General features: G+C 35.3%; 1 protein-coding gene across 6 annotated transcripts in view; it reads right to left on the reverse strand.

Annotated features, from left to right (window-relative positions):
• Positions 1 to 20,902, reverse strand: part of CTNNA2 (catenin alpha 2) — a 1,178,402-nt gene that overhangs the window by 44,440 nt on the left and 1,113,060 nt on the right. For all 6 annotated transcript variants that reach the window (XM_050752972.1, XM_050752976.1, XM_050752977.1 and 3 more), the window contains 3 exons: positions 19,686 to 19,867; positions 5,333 to 5,438; positions 1,191 to 1,325 (listed from right to left, as the gene is read on the reverse strand). In XM_050752972.1, coding sequence (XP_050608929.1) covers positions 1,191 to 1,325; positions 5,333 to 5,438; positions 19,686 to 19,867 — 423 coding nt within the window. The remainder of the gene's footprint in view (positions 1 to 1,190; positions 1,326 to 5,332; positions 5,439 to 19,685; positions 19,868 to 20,902) is intronic.

A 20,902-nucleotide genomic window follows, 5' to 3' on the forward strand; every position in this document is an offset into this window, starting at 1 on the left:
GTTGAAGCAGGATCATGTTGGAAATGCAAAGAGGTGACTGTGCTTTGGGAAGAGGCACAAAATAGCCAATTTACTGGGCTCTAGGTGGGACTGCATGAAACAGGCTTTCCAGATGGTGTCTCTATGCAAGCCAGATCAGTTCTTTTCCCAGCTATGTTTTCTGCAACTCAAACAATATGGGGACAAAAATATTTGGGTTCAAGAATGATTTGTCCACATATTTTTACCAAATGGCCAAACTTCTAAATTTCCAAAAATGGCTTCAGGAAGAACTGAGCTTTGTGATTAGTCTGATTTTCATAAGGTATTCACCATGCCGATAATATTATGTGCCTGTAATTACTCACTTGAAATGGTAGCATCATGTCTGACTGGGAAAAGAACTAAGGTGTCAGAGCCACATTTCTGGACTTGCAAATAATTTGCAACAAATGGCACCCTGTGTTGAGAGAAAGGGGTTGAGGGAGGAGAAGAAGCCAAGGTGAAGAACCTCAACACATATTTGGAAATCTTGCCAAGAAATTGTGATTCTTCTAAATATTCATTGAACTTATTTCTAGGAATTTGACAAAAATGGACTAGATAATTATATTTTCATGAGAAACGAAACACTGGAGTGATTGAGCAAAGAATATATAATTGTTAGTGTTTGACAATTATGTTAGTTTTTGGCAACAGCACATCAACCTGTATTAAACTCAAACATCTTCTGGCTTTCAAGGGTTACTGATAACCTAGTATGCATTGGAACCTGATGAATGAATTCCTATTGTTTTCATCGTCTCTAACATGTGAACACAATCCACACATAGAGAGGCTGGCTCCCGAACAGAGAATGAAAATTACTAGCACTAACAAAAAGAAGTAGACTCACAATGAGTAAATATACAAAAGCCCCAAATAATTTTAATAGTCACAGCTTGGCAATGAGTTTCCAGACTACAAAATTAGTTTTCTTGTGAAGAAAGGAGATTTTACAAGGCTAGAATAAACACAGGGTAATTGGAAAATCAAATTGCTCTTTGTGAGTTATTGTAAGGTCTGGAATAATGGTGATAATATTAAAAAAAAAAAAACCCTCCCTATAAATCACTGTAGTTTGGTGTTTTTAGCAGTACTGTTGCCAAGAATGTTTGCCTTGGAAGTACAACGGTGGGAACTTTACATTGTGAAGCCCAAGTCCAGCTTACCCCTGACACAATGAGCTCTCCTCCCAGATTCTGCACTTCTGCCTTCACCTTGCTGCAGATATTAAGCTGATGACAATACAAGGCAATTCGTTGAAGGTAGGCTAATAAATCCTGCTTACATGCTGAATCAGGACACTATAAAACATTAAAAGAGTGATCTTGATTAGTAAGTATTCTTCAGTTTCTAACATTTGTTATAGAAAAGCTGCAGGAAGAAAAGGTTTCAGTGTCATATACCTTAATTACATTCATTTAACTTCACAGTGCATTTTAGAAAGGCCACAGACTGTAGTTTAGAATGGTTGGCTCTACTTTAATTAAATTGTATCAGAAGAATATCGAAGATATTCCAGAAAGTCTTATTGGGACTTCTATACATGTTTATGAGTATTTTTACCTGCTGTCTTCTAAACTCTAAAGAAACCTAAATATTTTACATTTTTCTTCAACTTTCACTATGTGAAATGTTATTTTAATTCAGAGGACCAAAGGATGCTAGAAGTAAATCACTTTGTGTGGCACTCTCTGCCAAGCATAGGGGACAGTTTCAATCCAGTCCATCGGCGGAAGAAAATCAATTCGTTTCCTTTGATTCTTTAATAAATGTATCATTCATTTATGAAAAAGTTTATTACACTTTTTGGAATTTAATATTTATCAAACTTTAAGCAACAAAATAACCTGCCTTTAAGTGAGAGACTGAAATGGTTCATGACCACTGTAAGAAAAACAGATTTGATAGAATTATTTGAAGCCAGCTGAAAGAAGTTCGTAAGAGTAGCAACAGAGTTCTTTAATGGATGCACCAGAGTTAACTCTGGCTAAGGAGTCTGAATTTTCATTATGGCCAAAGTAGGCGGGTGTCCATCAAGCACACACAAGGCTTGGCTGAACGCTTCTAGAGACGTTTACGTGACTCCTGAAAACATGTCTGAGGCTCCAATGCCAATGGCTACTGAGGAATTGAGATACCTGTATATTTCTTTTGCTATCAAAGGTTCAGCTTGAGCTACTTCCAGGTCATTTAATTGTTCTGTATCAATTTGACACTTGTAAAGGACATAAAATCACCAAATCCTTGATACTGTAAGAAATAAGTACCTACAGCCACAACTAAAGTATCTTATTTAGAATAAGAGGATGGGAGAAAGACTCTGAGCTAAGTTTCCCTCAAGCTTAAGAAAGGAAATTCTTTTATCAATACTGTAAAGCCAGTGATTACATATAACCATCTATTGAATAAATGATAAAGGGATATTTTTTATATTTAACACTTACCATTGTGGTATTTTTTCACTAACTGCATTTATCAAGAAAGAATTCCACAGAGACTGTTTTTAGCTTCTTACAAGTACTTCATACTGTAATATTTATCTTACTCCAGGGACCCATACACAGAAAGGAATTAACTTTAAAATGGTATCTCCCCAGAGGGCTGACAAGGCTTTTGATACAAATACCTTGCAGCAAATTAAACAGAGTTCTATCTCAATGGAACAGTAATTAGAAATGCAACAGTCCGTAAAAAGTTTATATGGCACGCATATCTCCAATCTTTATAAAATATTTTCTGGCAAAATAAATGTAATTAATCCAGTCCTTGGTAATACTCATTCTATTCTATTATTTAAACCAAAGTAGTTAAAATACACATTTAAAAAGGCATGATGAATCAAGAAAAGTAACTCCTAAATCATGGAAATAGGTGCAGCATTTGATAACATTTTTCTGAATAAAAGATTTCTTTATCAAAAATTGCAAGTTATTTCACAGCTAATGACAATAATAATGCCACAAAGAGGGTTAGGTTTAAACTTCATCTGTTTGAGTCACTGTGAAATAGCATTTAAATACTCTGTCACTTAATCTCAAAATAAATTTAGTATCCTGGGGTGTGTGTGGGGGTGTGTGTGTGTGTGCGTGTATTTGAGTGTTTGATGTGTTTTTCACATATCAACTGTTTTTAGTTATGCTTCAGGTTGCACAGTTAGTTGAAAATGAAAGCCCAAAAAGGTAAAATCAGAAACAAAAGTCACAACCAAAACTATTGAACTTGAGGGGCCTGAAGATGCCGAGAAATACTTTTTGCCATTGAGATTTAAAGTATAATGAAACAGCCACTCAAACTCCATTCATTTTCACTCCCAAGAAGTCCTTCCTAGCAAATTGGTGGGTGGTCAATTTCTGGTCACTCTACACATCGGAACTCTTCTCAACATTTGCAGAAAAAGAATGTGGCCTTTTCTAGTTGGTAATTTTTTTGTATGCATATTTTCAAGTAAATTCATTGTCTCTTCCTTTCTTTACATGAACTTTCTGGAATACTTATGGAAGTCGGTCAAAAATAAATAAATAAATAAACTCAGTTTATGCTGTGAAGCCTCATGGTTGATATTGCCCTGAAATTAGGCAATAGCAATGGGTTAACACTCGACTCCTACAAACTGTGAGAAGTTCTCAAATTATCATAGTACTTGAGTTATCTCAACCAATAAGTGTTTCTCCAAAAGTCAAAAGTCAATAAAATTTCTTGGATTAGCCATCTTATATGTAAAATAAAATTAAAATGAGAATTCATTGACTCTTAGGTGCAATCCTGATAGTAAAATCATCTGGGGTTTTGTTTGTTTTGTTTTCTCAGCCTTTACAAGATGTGTGAATTTGGTATTGACTTGAATGAAGGAAGTTAGAGCCTGGGATGCTGAGGCGGAAAGTATTTAGAGGAGCAACCCTTATATGTAGGAATGAGGGAGGAAAACTATAATAGGCAACACAAAGACTCAGAAATCATCAGATCATCAGAGACTAGAGCCATATATGGAGAAGGATGCCATTCTCTTTCAATATCTCCAGCTTGCATCAATGTACTGCAGTATACTAAGCAAATTCATGTTAATATTTCCATGTAGATAATAGTATATATAATATTTTATTTCCAAAACTTATATTTTATGATACAATCCATCTGAAGTGGTTCCAACTGTAAACCACTGTTGCCTATAGGGATAATCAACAGTTAGTTACCTGGAAAAGTCTACTACCTAACACACTCTTATAAGAAATGGACTATAATTGCAACAAGACATTTAGAATAGAATTTTAAAGTTCCCATTCAAGCCAAATAAAAAGAAAAGTATGGAAATAAACATTCAAGGTGAGGACTCTTTTAATGTATATCCTAGTTTGGTTTGAAAGCATTAAGAGATATTCTTGAGAATTTCATTTATCTCTGATGCCTCTGAGTCTGGGTTATAATAAAGCTGAAATCTGAAGGTTCTTGATCATATGGAATAATCCCATTTATGGCGGAGCATAAGTTATTATGAATTATGAAGAGGATCATTAGAGTGAGATCCATATTAAATAACAAAAGGTGAAGTTCTACTTTCTTCTTTCTATATTTAAAAACATGATGTTCTCCCAAATTCCACAACTTGCTTCTGCCCTTTGATCTCCAAATGCCCCTGACTGTGCTACCCCCAGTTTCCATTCTAGTCCTGGAAGAGTCCTTGACAACTTCTTAAACCATCAAATCATGACCCATCACATCCCTAAAGCTCTGCTAATTCAGTTCCCTGACCACAAGACAGGTTGCTCTTCTCTCTCCTTTATTCATTCTGTCAGTCAGTTAAAATGTGCAATCTAAATTTCCTGGGGGCAACAGAAAAATAAAGTAAAGCAATGAATTAAATATATATATTTTTAAATGTGATAAGCACCATGAAGTAAACAAAAGAGGGCATTATGTAGGAATTTCTAAAAATATATTTAAACCAAGAGCCCAAAAATGAAAATTTAAAAATCTGCTTTCCCCCCCTTCATTATGTAGTACAGTTGCCTTTCTCAATGGGGAAGGCTGGGACAATCCATGACTCTTCAGGGGCTCTAGTCTCCTAAGTAATGTGTTCTTCTTTCTCAGGGAATTTTGGTCAGAAGCCTTAGCATTCTCTCCAGAGCCAAACCTACCTTTGCCACCAGCACAGTGTCAGGAGAGTCAGATACCAGTGTGTAAAACATCAGTGATTCTCCCCTCTGATTCATTCTTCAGAAGCATTTCATAGGGTGCATAAAACTAATTACAAAACCCAAGCACTAATTAGTGATTCCACTCAGCATGTGCCCACTCTTCCCTCTTCTATTACCTGATCAGCCACAGCGCGGGCTAATTTGTCCATTCGAGAACCTGCTTCGGCAATTTTCTTGGCAGCATTAATGACATCAGATGTATTTTTCAATGGGCCTTTGCCTCTGAAACAACATATACAACATAATTAGAAATCCACTTAATGACGGGAAAGAGACCAACCTACCGTATCCTTTGTCCAGGAGTCTAGTGTTGTATTTTATTTGGCACTGGCCACATTAGTCAAATTTGGAATATTTTCTTAACTCCAGTTTCTATGTTAAGTCATTTTTTGGAAATATTTTCCCATATTTTTATGTGTATGTCCACATTTTATCTTTTACATTAAGTTCTATATTTATAAACAATGGCTGATTATAAAAGATGATCATCATAAGAGAAATGAAAATTTTATAGTTGCTTACCATGTACCAAAAGCTGTTGTACAGACTACCTCATTTTGACTTTATAACAACTCTACAAAGTAGGTATCATCACTCCCATTTAGAAAATAAAGTGAGCCCAAAATGATCTAGGTAACTTATCCAAGCTTATACAGGTCATAAGGAAAAAATTCAAAATTTTAAGCAGAGTCTAGCCAAAATACATGCACATGCATTATCTTCCTAATCATGTCCAGCATATTTATATTCTGTTATTTAAAGTCCAGTTTGGCATTTTGAGAAGCAATGATCTCTTACACATAACTGGGAACTGTTTGGCCAGAATTTTAGAGTTTTGTTGGCTTGTGTGCTTCCGGTACTGATTTATGAAAGAACATACAAAGCACAGAGTGACAGTAAATGTTTTTGTGCTTCCAAACCATCACCCTAATATTTTCATATAAGGTTTGCAATTAGGTGAAGTGTTTAATATGTCTTTTAAATATTTATTATAAGGGAAATGGAAATTACACTGCATCATAAATCTTTAAACAAAATGTGGCATGTAACACAACTTTTCTTTCCCTTTTTGTGAGAGGTAAAGCATAAATTATGTTTATCATTTTTTAGCATGATTAATTAAACTAGTCTCTATGTGCATAAAAATCAATGTGTTTTTTAAGGCTGCAAGATTACATTCCTATAGTTAGAAATGTGGTGAACTGTACAGAAAAACTATTCAGAAGCGATTTATTTAGACCTTTATTTAGCCCGTGTAGGGTTATATAGAGAGGGCAATGATTGCTATTGTTACATAATAACATTTTATAAAACAGAAGACAAAATGTCTCTCAGTAAACTAACGTAAATGAATGATATTTTGTTCAATTTCTCTACTAATTCCCCTTCTTGGATTTTTCTACATTAGTAAGTAAAATATACTGGGTTTGTATTAATATTTAAAGACAGAGACAGACACACAACTTAAGGTATTTCATTTTGTTGTAGTGACGTTAACTCTTCCACAAAGTACTTTGATTTTGCAGTTGCTATTTAGATTTTAAAACACAGACAGTAATTTCACGTGTGAATTTTATGTAATACGGATGAGTTAAAGATTCTATGACAATCTGTTTGCTATTCCCTAACATTTTTATCAGCACAAAATAAATTGTTTTTGTTTTTTAAGGAACGCTTGGATACAGAATCTGTCCATGTTTAATAATATCCTCGTTATTCATATTTCTAACTTCTAGACCTTAGAAAATCTATTTTCTGATGTTTACTCTGACACAATATTTGTTGTAACTTCATCTTAACCCATTCAATAAGACTGCATTCTGTTTGATCTTTCATTGCTAACAATTGTGTATTTCAAGAATTTCAAAGGATCTTGGAAAATGCTTCCTCATGAACCTTCCATAGTAACTTCCAACAGCTGATTGATTCTGACAAAATGCTCCAAGTTAGTGAAGAATGTCTATGTAGACCCTGAATCTGCTTGATGCTCAGGACCCCATTTTGTAGACAACGAATGAAAAGAAGCATGTCGTTTTGATTATACCAGAGACTACAGTTCATAGACTTACTAGTATGTTAGGAAAAAAAAGTTTGAGACTTTAGAATTCACATTGTAGACTCAATTCAAATTCTTGGAGTCGCAACCTGGGTATGAGGGTATATTTCATAAAATTAGAAAGCAAAATAGAAGTTATGAGATCAAGTATGTTCTCATTTTCTAGTTGGGGAAGCTGAAACCAAGGGAGAAAGACAAAATAACATGCCCAAATGACACTGTTATGCACAGAGAGAAACAGAATCGAAGTCTATGTGTCCTAAATCATAATTTAGTACACTTTTTGCTAAATATGATTCATTCTTAAGAATGTAAAGTAACGTGCTCAGAGAAAAATAAGTAGCCTTAACTATATACATTAATACACAAGTTACAAAAAACACTGATTAAATAGATGGCTCAAGAATTCAGAAAGAAGAGGTTGGGAAAAACTAATAAAATTACAAACAGATTAATGAGTCAGAAAACAAAACAATAGAAGTTATGAATAAATCCTAAAACTAGCTCTAAACCAAAAAGATATAGAAAATATATTTAGAATGCTATCAAGAAAAAATAGGAGAAAAATATCCAAACATAAAAAAGATAAGAGAGCAATAACCTTAGAAAAGAACAATAATCTTAGAAAAGCAAAAAAAAAAAAAAAAAAAAAAAAAAAAAAAGTATCATAAAGCTGCTTTCTCAAATACATGTAAATAAATGTGCAAACAGATGAAATAAGTTTCTAGGAGAATATAATTTATCAAAATGGACCAGAAAGGAGATTTTGAAAAATTGAAACAGTCTGATTTCCATGGAAGGAAGAAAGTTGTCAGATAGAACTCACTAAAAAAAAAAAAAAAAAAAGTAAATCCAGGTAGTTTCTTGTAGGAGTTAACTAAACCTTTAAAGAGAAGATAATCTCAATGCTATTTAAACTCTTCCAGAATATCAGAAGGAAAATAATTTCATTAAGTTACATAATACTGATATTATCAGAAGCAACTAAAAACTAAAGATGCTCACTTAGGTAGTAAAAAAACAAAACAAAACAAAAAAACAGAAGGAAACCCAAAGAAAGAAATGACAGAATTGACATGAGTGCTGAATAGGCTCATACATACGAGAATTATTTGTTAGGTTTTTAGGAACTGGGCAAGCCAGCTGAAATGTTGGGAGCTTAAAATCTGCCACGATGGGAATATTTACTTCATGGACATAAGCAAATGCTACAAAGTTCAGGGCTTTTTCCCTCCATAGACCATCATCAGATCTTGAAAAAGCTCAAAGTAATAGTTATAACTAGTCGAGAATAAAGGTATTGTGACTTAGAAAAGGTATATGAAGGTTTCTTGAGCTAGGTGATAGTTGTACAAGTTACTTTAATTAAAGTCATATATTGGCTGGGCATGGTGCCTCACACCTGTAATCCCAGCACTTTGGGAGGCTGAGGCTGATAGATTGCTTGAGCTCAGAGGCTCAAGACTATCCTGTAGTCCCAGCTACTTGGAGGCTGATATGAGAGGTTCGCTTGAACCCAGGAGGAGGAGGACAGTGGCATATTTATTTTTCTGTAGATATGTTCAGTCGTTTCAATGTTAAAATGTATTCACTTGTCAAGTTGATGGTTATAAAAAAATTAATTTTCATTTCTGTTATGACAGAACAGACTGAGTCTCAATCATTTATTGATCATTATTAATGATTTATATATTTTCTCTGAGTTGTCTTCAAATCTTTCACATATTTTTCTATTGACTCTTTCTAAATTGCTTATCTAAGCTCTTCAGGTATTTTGGATTCTGATCTTTTGTTATATTGCAAATTACTTCTAGTCTTGGCTGTATGTTAGGTTTCATTTTTTACAGTTTTTAAAAACAAATTTTAATTTTATTGTAGTCAAATGTATTAATCATTCATACTATAGTTTGTGCTTTTCATATATTCTTTAAGAAGCTCACTCTTATCCCAAGGTAATTAAAAATATCCTTCCATCTTATTGTAAAATTTTAAAGTTTCCTTTTTATATTTAGATATTAAATCCACCTATAGTTTATGCCTTTTGTATAGGGTAAGATAGGAATCACACTCTATTTTTCTAACCAGTAACCAATTGTCCCTTGACAATACATTGAAAAGTTAATCCTTTCCCAAACAATTTTATTTTTAAATTTTATTACCTTTTATCTTTAAATTCTGTATAAGTAAATGTATTACTATAAAATATAAACACAGAATGCAAAAATACCCAGAAAAAGAACATGAGAAAAATTGCCAACTGCCAAATTCAATTGTCTAAATATTCATAAAAATTTGAACTACTAAAACGCAGTTAAAGTCATGTGTAAAATGAAGAAAATTATTTGAATCATCTGGGAAATCCTGAATATCTCATATGTGGTTCTGAGTATGATGTAACACCTTCTAAGAAAGTTTCAAGGCCCAGGTTTCTTTAAATGAGCACAAAATTAGTGACCTGACCCACTTTTCCCACATCATGAACAGAAGAGAAGGGAAACAGAAAAAAAATAGTCAGGCCATTTCTGGGGGCGGGGGACCAAAGTTACTCATTTCCTTTTGCTTACATAACAGATGGTGAGGTGTGGTTGCCCTTACTGGTAGTTGAGGAATAACTGTGGAATAATAACTAGTATCTTTAAAAGAGAAGACCTTGAATTTGGCTTATGTAGCAAGGGTAGCATTTTCTTTTAATGCTATCATTGAATAGGTTTCAAGTGAACTCTAAAGCTCCTTCAGACATTCGAGTGTCTATATCAATGTTAACAGAATTTCTGTAATGATGGGCATTCTATAACTCTGCACTATCCAATATGGAGTCATTAGCCACATGTAATTACAGGACACTTAAAAGATGGCTAGTGTGACTGAGGAACTAGATTTATTTAATTCTGTCTTCTATTTTTAACTTTTTATTTTGAAATATTATAGATATTGAGGAAATTCAAAGATATGTATAGAAATGTCCTATTCATTCTTCTCCCAGCCTTTCTCAATGTTAGTATCTTGTATAACTACAGTACAATAGCAAAACCAGGAAACTGATACTGGTAAAATTCATAGGGAATATTCATCTTTCACTATTTTTTATGCACTTATGTAAGTATAGCTTCAAGTGACTACTACAATTGACACACAAAACTGTACTATTACCACAAGTTTCTTTCATACTCTTTATACCATTTAACCCATCCCTAACACATTCCTAAATCATGAATCTCTTCTCCACCTTTAAAATTTTATGTCAGGAATGCCATCTAAATGGAATCATACTGTATGCAATATTTGAGATAACTGTTTTTCACTCAGCATAATTATCTTAAGGTTTATCCAAATCATTGCATGCATTTTTATTGCTGAGTAGTAGTCTATGGCCTAGATGTAACACAGTTTGCTTAACCATTTGCCCAATGAAGGACATTTGGGTAGTTTCCAGTTTGGGACTATTACAAATAAACCTGATGTAAATGTTTATGTATAGGATTTGGGGTAAATACAAGTTTTTATGTCTCTGGGTAAATGTCTGAGAGCAAAATATCTGGGTCCTATATAAATCCCGTTTTAGTTTTTTGAGTTTTTTTTTTTTTTTTTTTTACTTTAAGTTCCAGGATATGTCTGCCGAATGTACAGGTTACATAGGTTTACATGTGGCATGGTAGTTTGCAGCACCTATCAACCTGTCATCTAGGTTTTAAACCCTGCATGTGTTAGGTATTTGTCCTAATGCTCTTCCTTGCCTTGCTCCCCAACCCCTGACAGGCCCCAGTGTGTGTTGTTCCCCTTCCTGTGTCCATGTGTTTTCATTGTTCGACTCCTAACTATGAGTGAGAACATGTAGTGTTTTCTTGTTCCGGTGTTAGTTTGCTGAGAATGATGGCTTCCAGCTTCATCCATGTCCCTGCAATTAACATGATCTCACTCTTCTTTATGGCTGGATAGTATTCCATTGTGTTTATGTGCCAGATTTTCTTTAGCCAGTCTATCACTGATGGGCATTTGAGATGGTTCCAAGTCTATGCTATTGTAAATAGTGCTGCAATAAACATACATATGCCTGTGTCTTTGTAGTAGAATGATTTATAGTCCTTTGGGTATATGTCCAGTAATGGTATTACTTCTGGTTCTAGAGCCTTGAGTAATCGCCACACTGTCTTCCACAATGGTTCAACTAATTTACACTCCCACCAACAGTGTAAAAACATTCCTATTTCACCACAGCCTTGCCAGCATCTATTGTTTCCTGACTTTATAATGATCTCTATTCTGACTGACATGAGATGGTATCTCATTGTGGTTTTGAATTGCATTTCTCTAATGATCAGTGATGACGAGCTTTTTTTATATGTTTGTTGGCCACATAAATGTCTTATTTTGCCAAGTGTCTGTTCATATCCTTTGCCCACTTTTTGATAGTGCTTTTCTTCTTGTAACTGTGTTTAAGTTTCTTGTAGATTCTGGATATTAGAACCTTGTCAGATGGGTAGTTTACAAAAAATTTCTCCCATTCTGTAGGTGGCCTGTTCATTCTGATGCTAGTTTCTTTTGCTGTGCAGAAGCTCTTTAGATTAATTAGATCCCATTTTTCAACTGTGGTTTTTGTTACAATTGGTTTTGGTGTTTCAGTCATGAAGTCTTTGCCCACACCTATTGTCCTGAATGGTTATACCCACGTTTTCTTCTAGGGTTTTTGTTTGTTTGTTTTTGGTTTTGGGTTTTACATTTAAGTCTTTAATCCATCTTAATTTTTGTATAAGGTGTAAGGAAGGGGCCCAGTTTCAGTTTTCTGCATATGGTTAGCCAGTTTTCCTAGCATCCATTTATTAAATAGGGAATCCTTTCCCCGTTGCTTGTTTTTGTCTGGGTTGTCAAAGATCAGATGGTTGTAGAGGCCAATATCCCTGATGAACATTGATATGAAAATCCTCAATTAAATACTGGCAAACCAAATCCAGCAGCACATCAAAAAGCTTATCCACCATGATCAAGTCGACTTCATCCTTGGGATTCAAGGTTGGTTCAACATAGGCAAATCAATAAATGTAATTCATCACATAAACAGAACCAATGTAAAAAACCATGATTATCTTAATAGAAGCAGAAAAGGCCTTTGATAAAATTCAACATCACTTCATGTTGAAAACTCTCAACAAACTAGGCATTGATGGAACATACCAAATAATAAGAGCTATTTATGACAAACCCATACCCAATATCAAACTGAATGGGCAAAAGCTGGAAGTATTCCCTTTGAAAACGGGCACAAGACAAGGATGCCCTCTCTCATCACTCCTATTCAACATAGTATTGGAAGTTCTGGCCAGGGCAATCAGGCAACAGAAAGAAATAAAGTTTATTTAAATAGAAAGAGAAGAAGTCAAATTGTCTCTGTTTGCAGACGACATGATTATGTACTTAGAAAAACCCCTTGTTGGCCTGGCACAGTATCTCAGGCCTGTAATCCCAGCACTTTGGGAGGCCGAGGCGGGCGGATCACGAGGTCAGGAGATAGAGACCATCCTGGCTAACATGGTGAAACCTCATCTCTACTAAAAACACACACAAAAAGTTAGCCAGGTGTGGTGGTGGGTGCCTGTAGTCCCAGCTACTTGGAAGACTGAAGCAGGAGAATGGCGTGAACCCGGGAGGCGGAGCTTGCAGTGAGCCGAGATCGCACCACTGCACTCCAGCTTGGGAGACAGAGCGAGACTCCATCTCAAACAAACAAACAAACAAAAAACAAAGAAACAAAACAAAACAAAAAAACCCTTGTCTCTGCCCAAAAAACTCCTTAAGCTGATAAGCAGCTTCAGCTAAGTCTCAGGATACAAAATCAATGTGCAAAAATCACAGGCATTCCTATACACCAACAATAGACAAGCAGAGAGCCAAATCATGAATGAACTTCCATTCACAATTGCTACAAAGAGAATAAAATACCTAGGAACACAACTCACAAGTGATGTGAAGAACTCTTCTAGGAGAACTACAAAGCACTACTTAAGGAAGTAAGAGAGGATGCAAACAAATCGAAAAACATTCCATGCTCGTGGATAGGAAGAATCAATATCGTGACAATGGCCACACTGCCCAAAGTAATTTGTAGATTCAGTACTATTCCCATCAAGCTACCACAGACTTTCTTTGCAGAATTAGAAAAAACTACTTTACGTTTCGTATGTAACAACAAAAAAAGCCTATAGAGCCAAGACAATCCTAAGCAAAAAGAACAAAGCTGGAGGCATCATGCCACCTGACTTCAAACTATACTGCAAAGCTACAGTAACCAAAACAGCATGGTACTGGTACCAAAACATACATATACACCATAGAACATAACAGAGACCTCAGAAATAACACCACACAGGTTTTTAGTTTTAAAAGAAACTGTCAATGTTTCAGTTTTATTTCATCTTAGTGAAAAATTTAAAACCCACAGCTTACTTTAGGTATACTCAATGGTGAATAACAAAAGCTTTACCTCTAAGACTAGGATCAAAGCAAGGATGCCTGCTCTTGCCACTCCTATTTAACATAGTACTGGAAGTCCCAGCCAGTGCAATCAGGCAAGTTAAAGAACTAAAAGGCATTCAAATTGGAAAGGAAGAAGCAACATTATCTCTGTTAACAGGTGACATGATCTTACATGTAGAAAATGCTTAAGATTCTTAAAAAGAAATCCTGGTAAAACTAATAACTGAATTCAGGCAAGTTGCAGGATACAAAATGTTTCTAGACACTAGTAATAAAAAAAATCCTAAAAGAAAATGAAGAAAATAACTCAATTTACAATAGTATCAAAAAAAATTAAATGTTTAGGAATAAGCTTAACCAAGGAGTCAGAAGACTTGCATGCTGAAAACTACAAAATATTGTTGAAATTACAAAAGTAAATGGAAAATCATTCAATAAATGTGGATTGGAAGACTTAAGATGTCAATACTACTGAAAGAGATCTACAGATCCACTGTAATCTCTATCAAAACCCAAAGGCATTTTTGGCCAAAATTAAAAAATCGATCCTAAAATTCACATGGAATCTCAAGGCAACACAAATAGCCAAAGCAATCTTGAAAAGAACAAAAATTGTAGGCCTCACACTTTGATTTTAAAACTTACAATAATCAAAACAGTGTCATGCTGGCATAAAGACAGACATGGAGACCAATGGAATAGAGTGGAGTTCAAAAATAGACCCTTACATATATAAAGTCAAATGATTTTCCACAAAGGTATTAAGATTTTTGCTAAGATTTAGGTCTTGGAAAAGGGCAGTGTTTTCAATAAATGGTGCTGGGAAAACTGGATTATCTACATGCAAAAGAAGCAGCAGTACTCATGTTATACCTCATTTAAAAATTAACTGAAAATAGATGAAAGACCTAAACATAAGAACTAAAGTATAAAACTCGAAGAAAACACAGGAGAAAACTTCATGACATTGGATTTGGTAATAATTTCTTGGATATGACACGAAAAGTATAAGCAATAATACAAAAAAATAGATGTTGAACTTCAAGATTAAAAACTTTTGTGTGTCAAAGAACACTATCAACAAATAGTGAAAACAAAGCCAATAAAATAAGAGAAAATAGTAATTCTTTATCAGGAATTTGTAATTCATGATAAGAAATTAATATCCAGAATATACCAAGGACTCCTACAACTCGACAACAAAAAAGCAAACAACCCAACTGAAAAATGGGCAAAAGACTTGGACAGACATTGTTCCAAAGGAGATATACAATGCCAATAAGCATAGGAAAGATGTTTAACATAATTAATCATTAGGGAAATACAAATTAAAATCACCATGAGATACCACTTCACATCCTTTAGGATGGCTACTATCAAGAAAAACAGAAAACAAGCTTTGGCAAGGATGTGGAGAAATTTGACCATTGTGGAAAACTTGGAACACTTGTGTATTGCTGGTGGGAATGTAAAATGGTGCAGCCACTGTGAAAAATAAAATTGTGATTCCTCAAACATCTAAAAGAATTACTATATGATCCTGCAATTCCACTTCTGGGTATACACTTAAAAGAAATGAAAGCAGGAACTTGTATACTTATACACTCATGTACAGTGCAGCATTATTCATAATAGCCAAAAGGTAGAAGCAACTGAAGTGCCCATTAAGAGATGAATGGATAAAGAAAATGTGGGTGGTATATGCATTCAATGGAACATTATTAAACCTTTAAAAGGAAAAGCATTTGAGTATATGCTACAATATATGCATGAACTTTGAAGACATTGTGCTAAATGAAATAAGCCAGTCACAAAAGAACAAATATTGTATGACTCAACTTATATGAAATACCTATATTAGTCAAATTCATAGAAATGGAAGGCAGATGGGGAATTTACATTCCGTAGGTACAGAGTATCTGTTGAGGAAGATGAACATGTTCTGGAGATGGAGGGTGGTAATGGTTGCACAAAGATGTAAATGTGCTGAATGCCATAGAAATATACACTTACAAAGGATTGAGATGGTAAACTCCATGATATATACCATAATAGAAAAACAATTTAAGTAGTCATATACAGCTAGTGGCTACTATATTGGACAGCACAAGTCAAAATGAGCTACAGTCATTCAGATAATGTGAAGTGGGCACTGAAACAAGAAACAAAACAGAAAAAAAAAAAAAAAAGGAAGAAAAAGAAAATCACGTCCATGAAAGCATCAGAAGTTTGAGTCTTCTTATCCATGGAAGACAATATCGACAAGAAGACTGGCCACATTGGTTTATCTCCCCATTTTAAAATTGCGACCCATAGCCCTTGTGTTTTTCTACCTTAGAGCAGATTTTGTATTTTGTGGGTTTTAAAAGATGCTATGGGTAATCTCATGTTCTGAATGCAGGAGCAATCATATTGTCCCATCTGGAGTATGTTTTTAGTTTCCTTGGAAAGAGCATCAAGCCATATAATTAACTCTACTTATATAGATTCTTGAAACATTCTCTCTTTTGGACATAGGTGATTCTGATGCAAAGGTCAATATCTGGAGTCTTTCCCGTGAAGTGGTCACTCCAAAAAAGAAAGTCAAGGAAAAGTATTACCGCATCACTGCCGTCACATCACCATTTATGAACTAATTCACATTTATTTTGTGAGAAGGTAATAAGTAGTAATGTGAAAAATCTATGCCTCAGTATATTCTGAGTTAATATACTTAGTATTCAAAATTCAAATTCTGAGTTAATCCAAGTTATTTTTTATGCCTTCTCAATACCTCTAACACGTTAATACCAAATGTGACTCTCCAATAATGAGATATAGCACATAAAAAGGGTATTTGCAAATGTATTGAACCATAAAAGTCACTTTTCAGAGACTTCTGAATATGCTTGGGAAATTTTACTAATCAGCTGAGGCAGTATGAAGACAGCACAGTGGAACAGTTGAGTGCATCTGGGGAATTTCAAGAACTCAGGTAGAACTACAGAATCACAAGTTGAACTGTTTCAGGTACTTCCTGGAATAGGTTGTAAGGTCAGACGTTAAACATCTACAAAATTAGGACAGAAGCCTAAAGGTCAAGAAAAGTAGACCTTGCAGAGCAAACACAAGGATTTTTATTCTGTGAAAAAAGGAGCTAATGAAAGTTTTGGTGCAAAGGAAGCTGGATGACTGCCCTTCACTGGACAGATGTGGCCTGGATGAGTGGAGAATCTGAACCGAAAGACCAGCTGAGGTACTACTGAGCATGTGAACTAAGCCAGGAAATCAAGTTTGGGAAACATAAAATGATTATATGATTTCTGAGTCTAGTGCTCAGTATTTGACAGTCGGTCTCAAAACTGTTGAAGATTTGAACTTAAGTTTGATTCTAAAAACAGGTTTGTTCTTTGCTGTACAATTAAACTTGAGCTGTTGCTATCTGCACACCTTTTGTTATTTGGAAGCAAGACTAGCAACATGCTATTTCTTTCTGAAAAATGACATGAAAAGCATGAATTCACTCCATGCAGGATGGTGCTTCTGCCATTGTCGATGAGATGGAAGTCAAGAACTGAGTGGGAAAAAGACATGAGGCATAATCAGTTTTATCTTCCATGAAGAAGTTATTACACATATAATGAGGCAGAACCCTTCCAATTTTAATAATAATGGAGTGGATATTATTGAGATTACTGAATCAAATTAATGAATTAGCTAGTGATAAGAATAAAATAAGATAATAAATGCCAGGGTATTGTGTACCCACATGCCCTTTACACATATACATTAAGGAAGGTAGCCAAGTTTCAATTCCTAATCAGTTATATCCATTTCTTTAAATAAGAGAAAATGGTACTTAAGAATGTTTAGAGTTACGGACCTAAAATTATTCCTCCTTGAAGTGGAATATGCAAGTGGAAGGGCAATAATAACAATGTGTAAGGTCAAATATAGTGAACTTAGGTGAGAGGCCACAAAGAAAGGCACTATTCAGCTGTCTGTAAAAAAACAAGCTGTGCAGATGGAGGCAGCAATGAAGCCTCAACTTCCTATGTTGCATTTCAAACACACAGTCCACTCTGGTTCTCTAGTCATTAATTACTATACTCCTCCCTGTGCCCTAACAAAAAGAGCACAAAACTACTCATCACGTGGTGGGAAAAACTGTAACTAGTAGCTCCCTAGACATTTCATTATTTAAATCAGCATAAAATGATATGAAATTCCTAGGAAATTGAAGACACCTTCTTCTCACTTTTAAAACTATACTTTGACTAACAGACATGTGCCTTATTTAACACCATGTAATAAGACCCCTCAAATATATCTTTTATAACTGTGCCTTGACCAGTTATATAATCTAGAGAATTATAAAATGTGCTCCTGATCAAAACTAGTAACATGACCAGATTCATTATTCACTTTAATGAGATTATTTGTTCAAGTGATGCTATTAATGGATTGGATAATCATCAGATAAAGTACTAATAAAATGTTGAAAGCAAGCAAATTAAGTCATCATAGGCCTTGAGAAACAACGACTGAGGCTGCCATAATAGTCTGATTTGTAGGAAGTTTCAGACTGAAATAATGGCTCAGACTTTTTTCCTGCTGTTACGTTTTGTGAAATAAATGTGTGAAGTCTACAAAGACTAACCAAATGTACAAATTTGAACTTCTCATGAATACAATGACATTTAAAAGTCTCGAAAGGCTCCTTCATAACAGTAAAGTCATTCCACTGAAGTAAAAAACAATTTTAAAATATTTGGAAAAAGGGCCAAGCTATGTCATTAGTACGTATTGGCCAGAGGCAAAGGGGGTGACACAGAGATATTCCATATTAAATTATAACTTTTAATCAACTCTAGCCTTTTCTTATTAGAAGCATCAACAACCATTAAAAAAAGTTGCCACCCATCAGATGATGTCTTGACATTCCCATATATCTTACATTATTTCAATAACAAATATCATGTTAAATCATTAATACATCTTCGCGTATATGTGTGTTTTCCAGAAAAAAACCTACGGTAAAACGCTAGTTTATATTTGTATGGCAACATAATTTATACTTGCATTATCTCTTTGGATTTAAAAACTCTCTTCTGAAGTTGATAAGACAAGTGTTATTTCACTATTTCGCAAATAGAGAGTAAGAGACCTCCCCCCAAATCACCTGATATTCTGATTCAAAATTCAGGGAGGTTCCTATTGAGTTTTGCTCTCCCTTGGTTTGCCCTTTGTGTTGAAAGGGCAGATATATCACCTTCTTTTAAAGAAGAGACCAAAATGCATTGATAGAAAGAGCACTAACCCTTGTTGAAGAAAAGTCTCCTGACAAAATTCTGACTGGTCATTTGATTTGTCAAAGGTACTAGCTCAGAGTTAAAGGAAATAAATCTTACACAACTTTAATTTCTCTGTGAAAACAATGGAATCTTAGATAGTTGTACCTGATTCTTAATATGTAAGAATAAAATGTGAGCTTAAATTAATGCTAGATCACAAGCTAGTATTACAACATACTACATGTATACATGCATGCGCACGCACGTGCGTGCACACACACACACACACACACACACACACAGGTACATATTTTTCCAAAGGGATATTAACGAATCATTCACTTTATCTTCAGAATAATATTTAAGCATATTGCAAAATAGCACAGACCAAAGATGAGTCACCCATCCCCAGGGGTTTGATTTTATGACTGCCTTAGGGTAGATAATTACAACAATAATTACAACATTGAATCTATTCTCCTTGACCAAAAAGACCTACCTATCTGCTAGGAATTAAGTCCAGATCATTTTGACTTATACATGTAAATTTGTAATATCACCACCTTGCCTTGGTATATTTTAATTTTTCAGCAGGCTCTCACATGCTAATACACACTGCTACACTTCTGGGTTTAATGAAAAAATCTTCAGCTCCCTGGCTCTGGGCCTCACCTTGTGAAGTCTGTCATTTCCATCATGATCATGCACATCTGCTTGGCCAGTACAATGATATCATTGCCGCTGTCGTCCCATTTGGCCACTTCTGCATCCAGCTTGCTTTTCTCTTGATGGAATATCTCCACCTGCTCAGCTATTTTTGCCTTCTCCTCCTGCGGTAGTTGCGCCATGATGGCCTGCGTGGGTTACAGAAAAAGCGTGAGTGACGGTGACAAAGGAAGTACAGACCGTATGTTGACTCTGCCTTCTGCGGATGGCAGAGCAGGACCCTGCAAAGGCTTATGAGCTACCCTGCCATTTAGGAAAGCACGTCTTTCTCCATTCCAGGGAGGCCACGAGCACAGGCTGATAAGCGCCCCAAAGTCCCCGTCCCACTCCCACATATGAAAAATACAGAGATATCCAAAGCTACGTGCGCACTGGCAATAACAGAACTTCTCTGCCGCTTTGATGGCATATGTTTGTTCAAAAGAAGCTATTCTTGACAATTTTTATATTTGGTCTCAGGAAACTTTTACCAGATGAAAGAATGCACCTCTTTCAACACTGAAATCTGTTCAGAGAAGGGAAAAAAGAAAAACGGCCTTCTGTCGCTGGAAAGGAGAGGAATTTTAAACACTATCTGAGCATCCAAGTGGGGGAGGATGGGGCTACTTTCTGAGTGTAAATGAAGGTGTCTACAGAGAGATGCCAAACAAAAATCCCCTGCCCAGGGCATGCCAGGGACGGCACGCCTACTCCCAGCCCTCCCCCATCTCCTTTAGGGTGGTGGCATGCCTGTGGCTCCTCGTTAAAGCCTTTGAGTACGTAGGCAGAAAAGTTATAATGGGATAAAGTATAAAATTAGGAAGCGTGGGTTCATTTTCAATAACTGCTAGGTAAGAAAATGTAGAAAAGGGAAAACTGCAGTCTTCTCCTTATTCATGGATTCCTTCATTTGCCAATTTGCCTACTCTCTAAAATATATTTGTAACCCCAAAATCAAGGCTTGTAGCATTTTTGTGGTCATTTGCAAATGTGGGCAGAGCAGCAAAAAATTTGAGTTGCCCGACATGCATATTCCCAGATGAGGCTGAAAAGGCAATGCTCTGCCTTCCTTTTTCAGCTCTCGTACTGTAAACAAGTGTACTTTTTACAGTCTATTTACTGCTACATTTTTCGTATCTTTGTGCTTTTTGTTAGTAACTTTGCTGTTTAAAATGGCTCCAAGC

The sequence above is a fragment of the Macaca thibetana genome, chromosome 13 (assembly GCF_024542745.1).
Source record: "Macaca thibetana thibetana isolate TM-01 chromosome 13, ASM2454274v1, whole genome shotgun sequence".
In the NCBI taxonomy this organism is placed as follows: Eukaryota; Metazoa; Chordata; class Mammalia; order Primates; family Cercopithecidae; genus Macaca; species Macaca thibetana.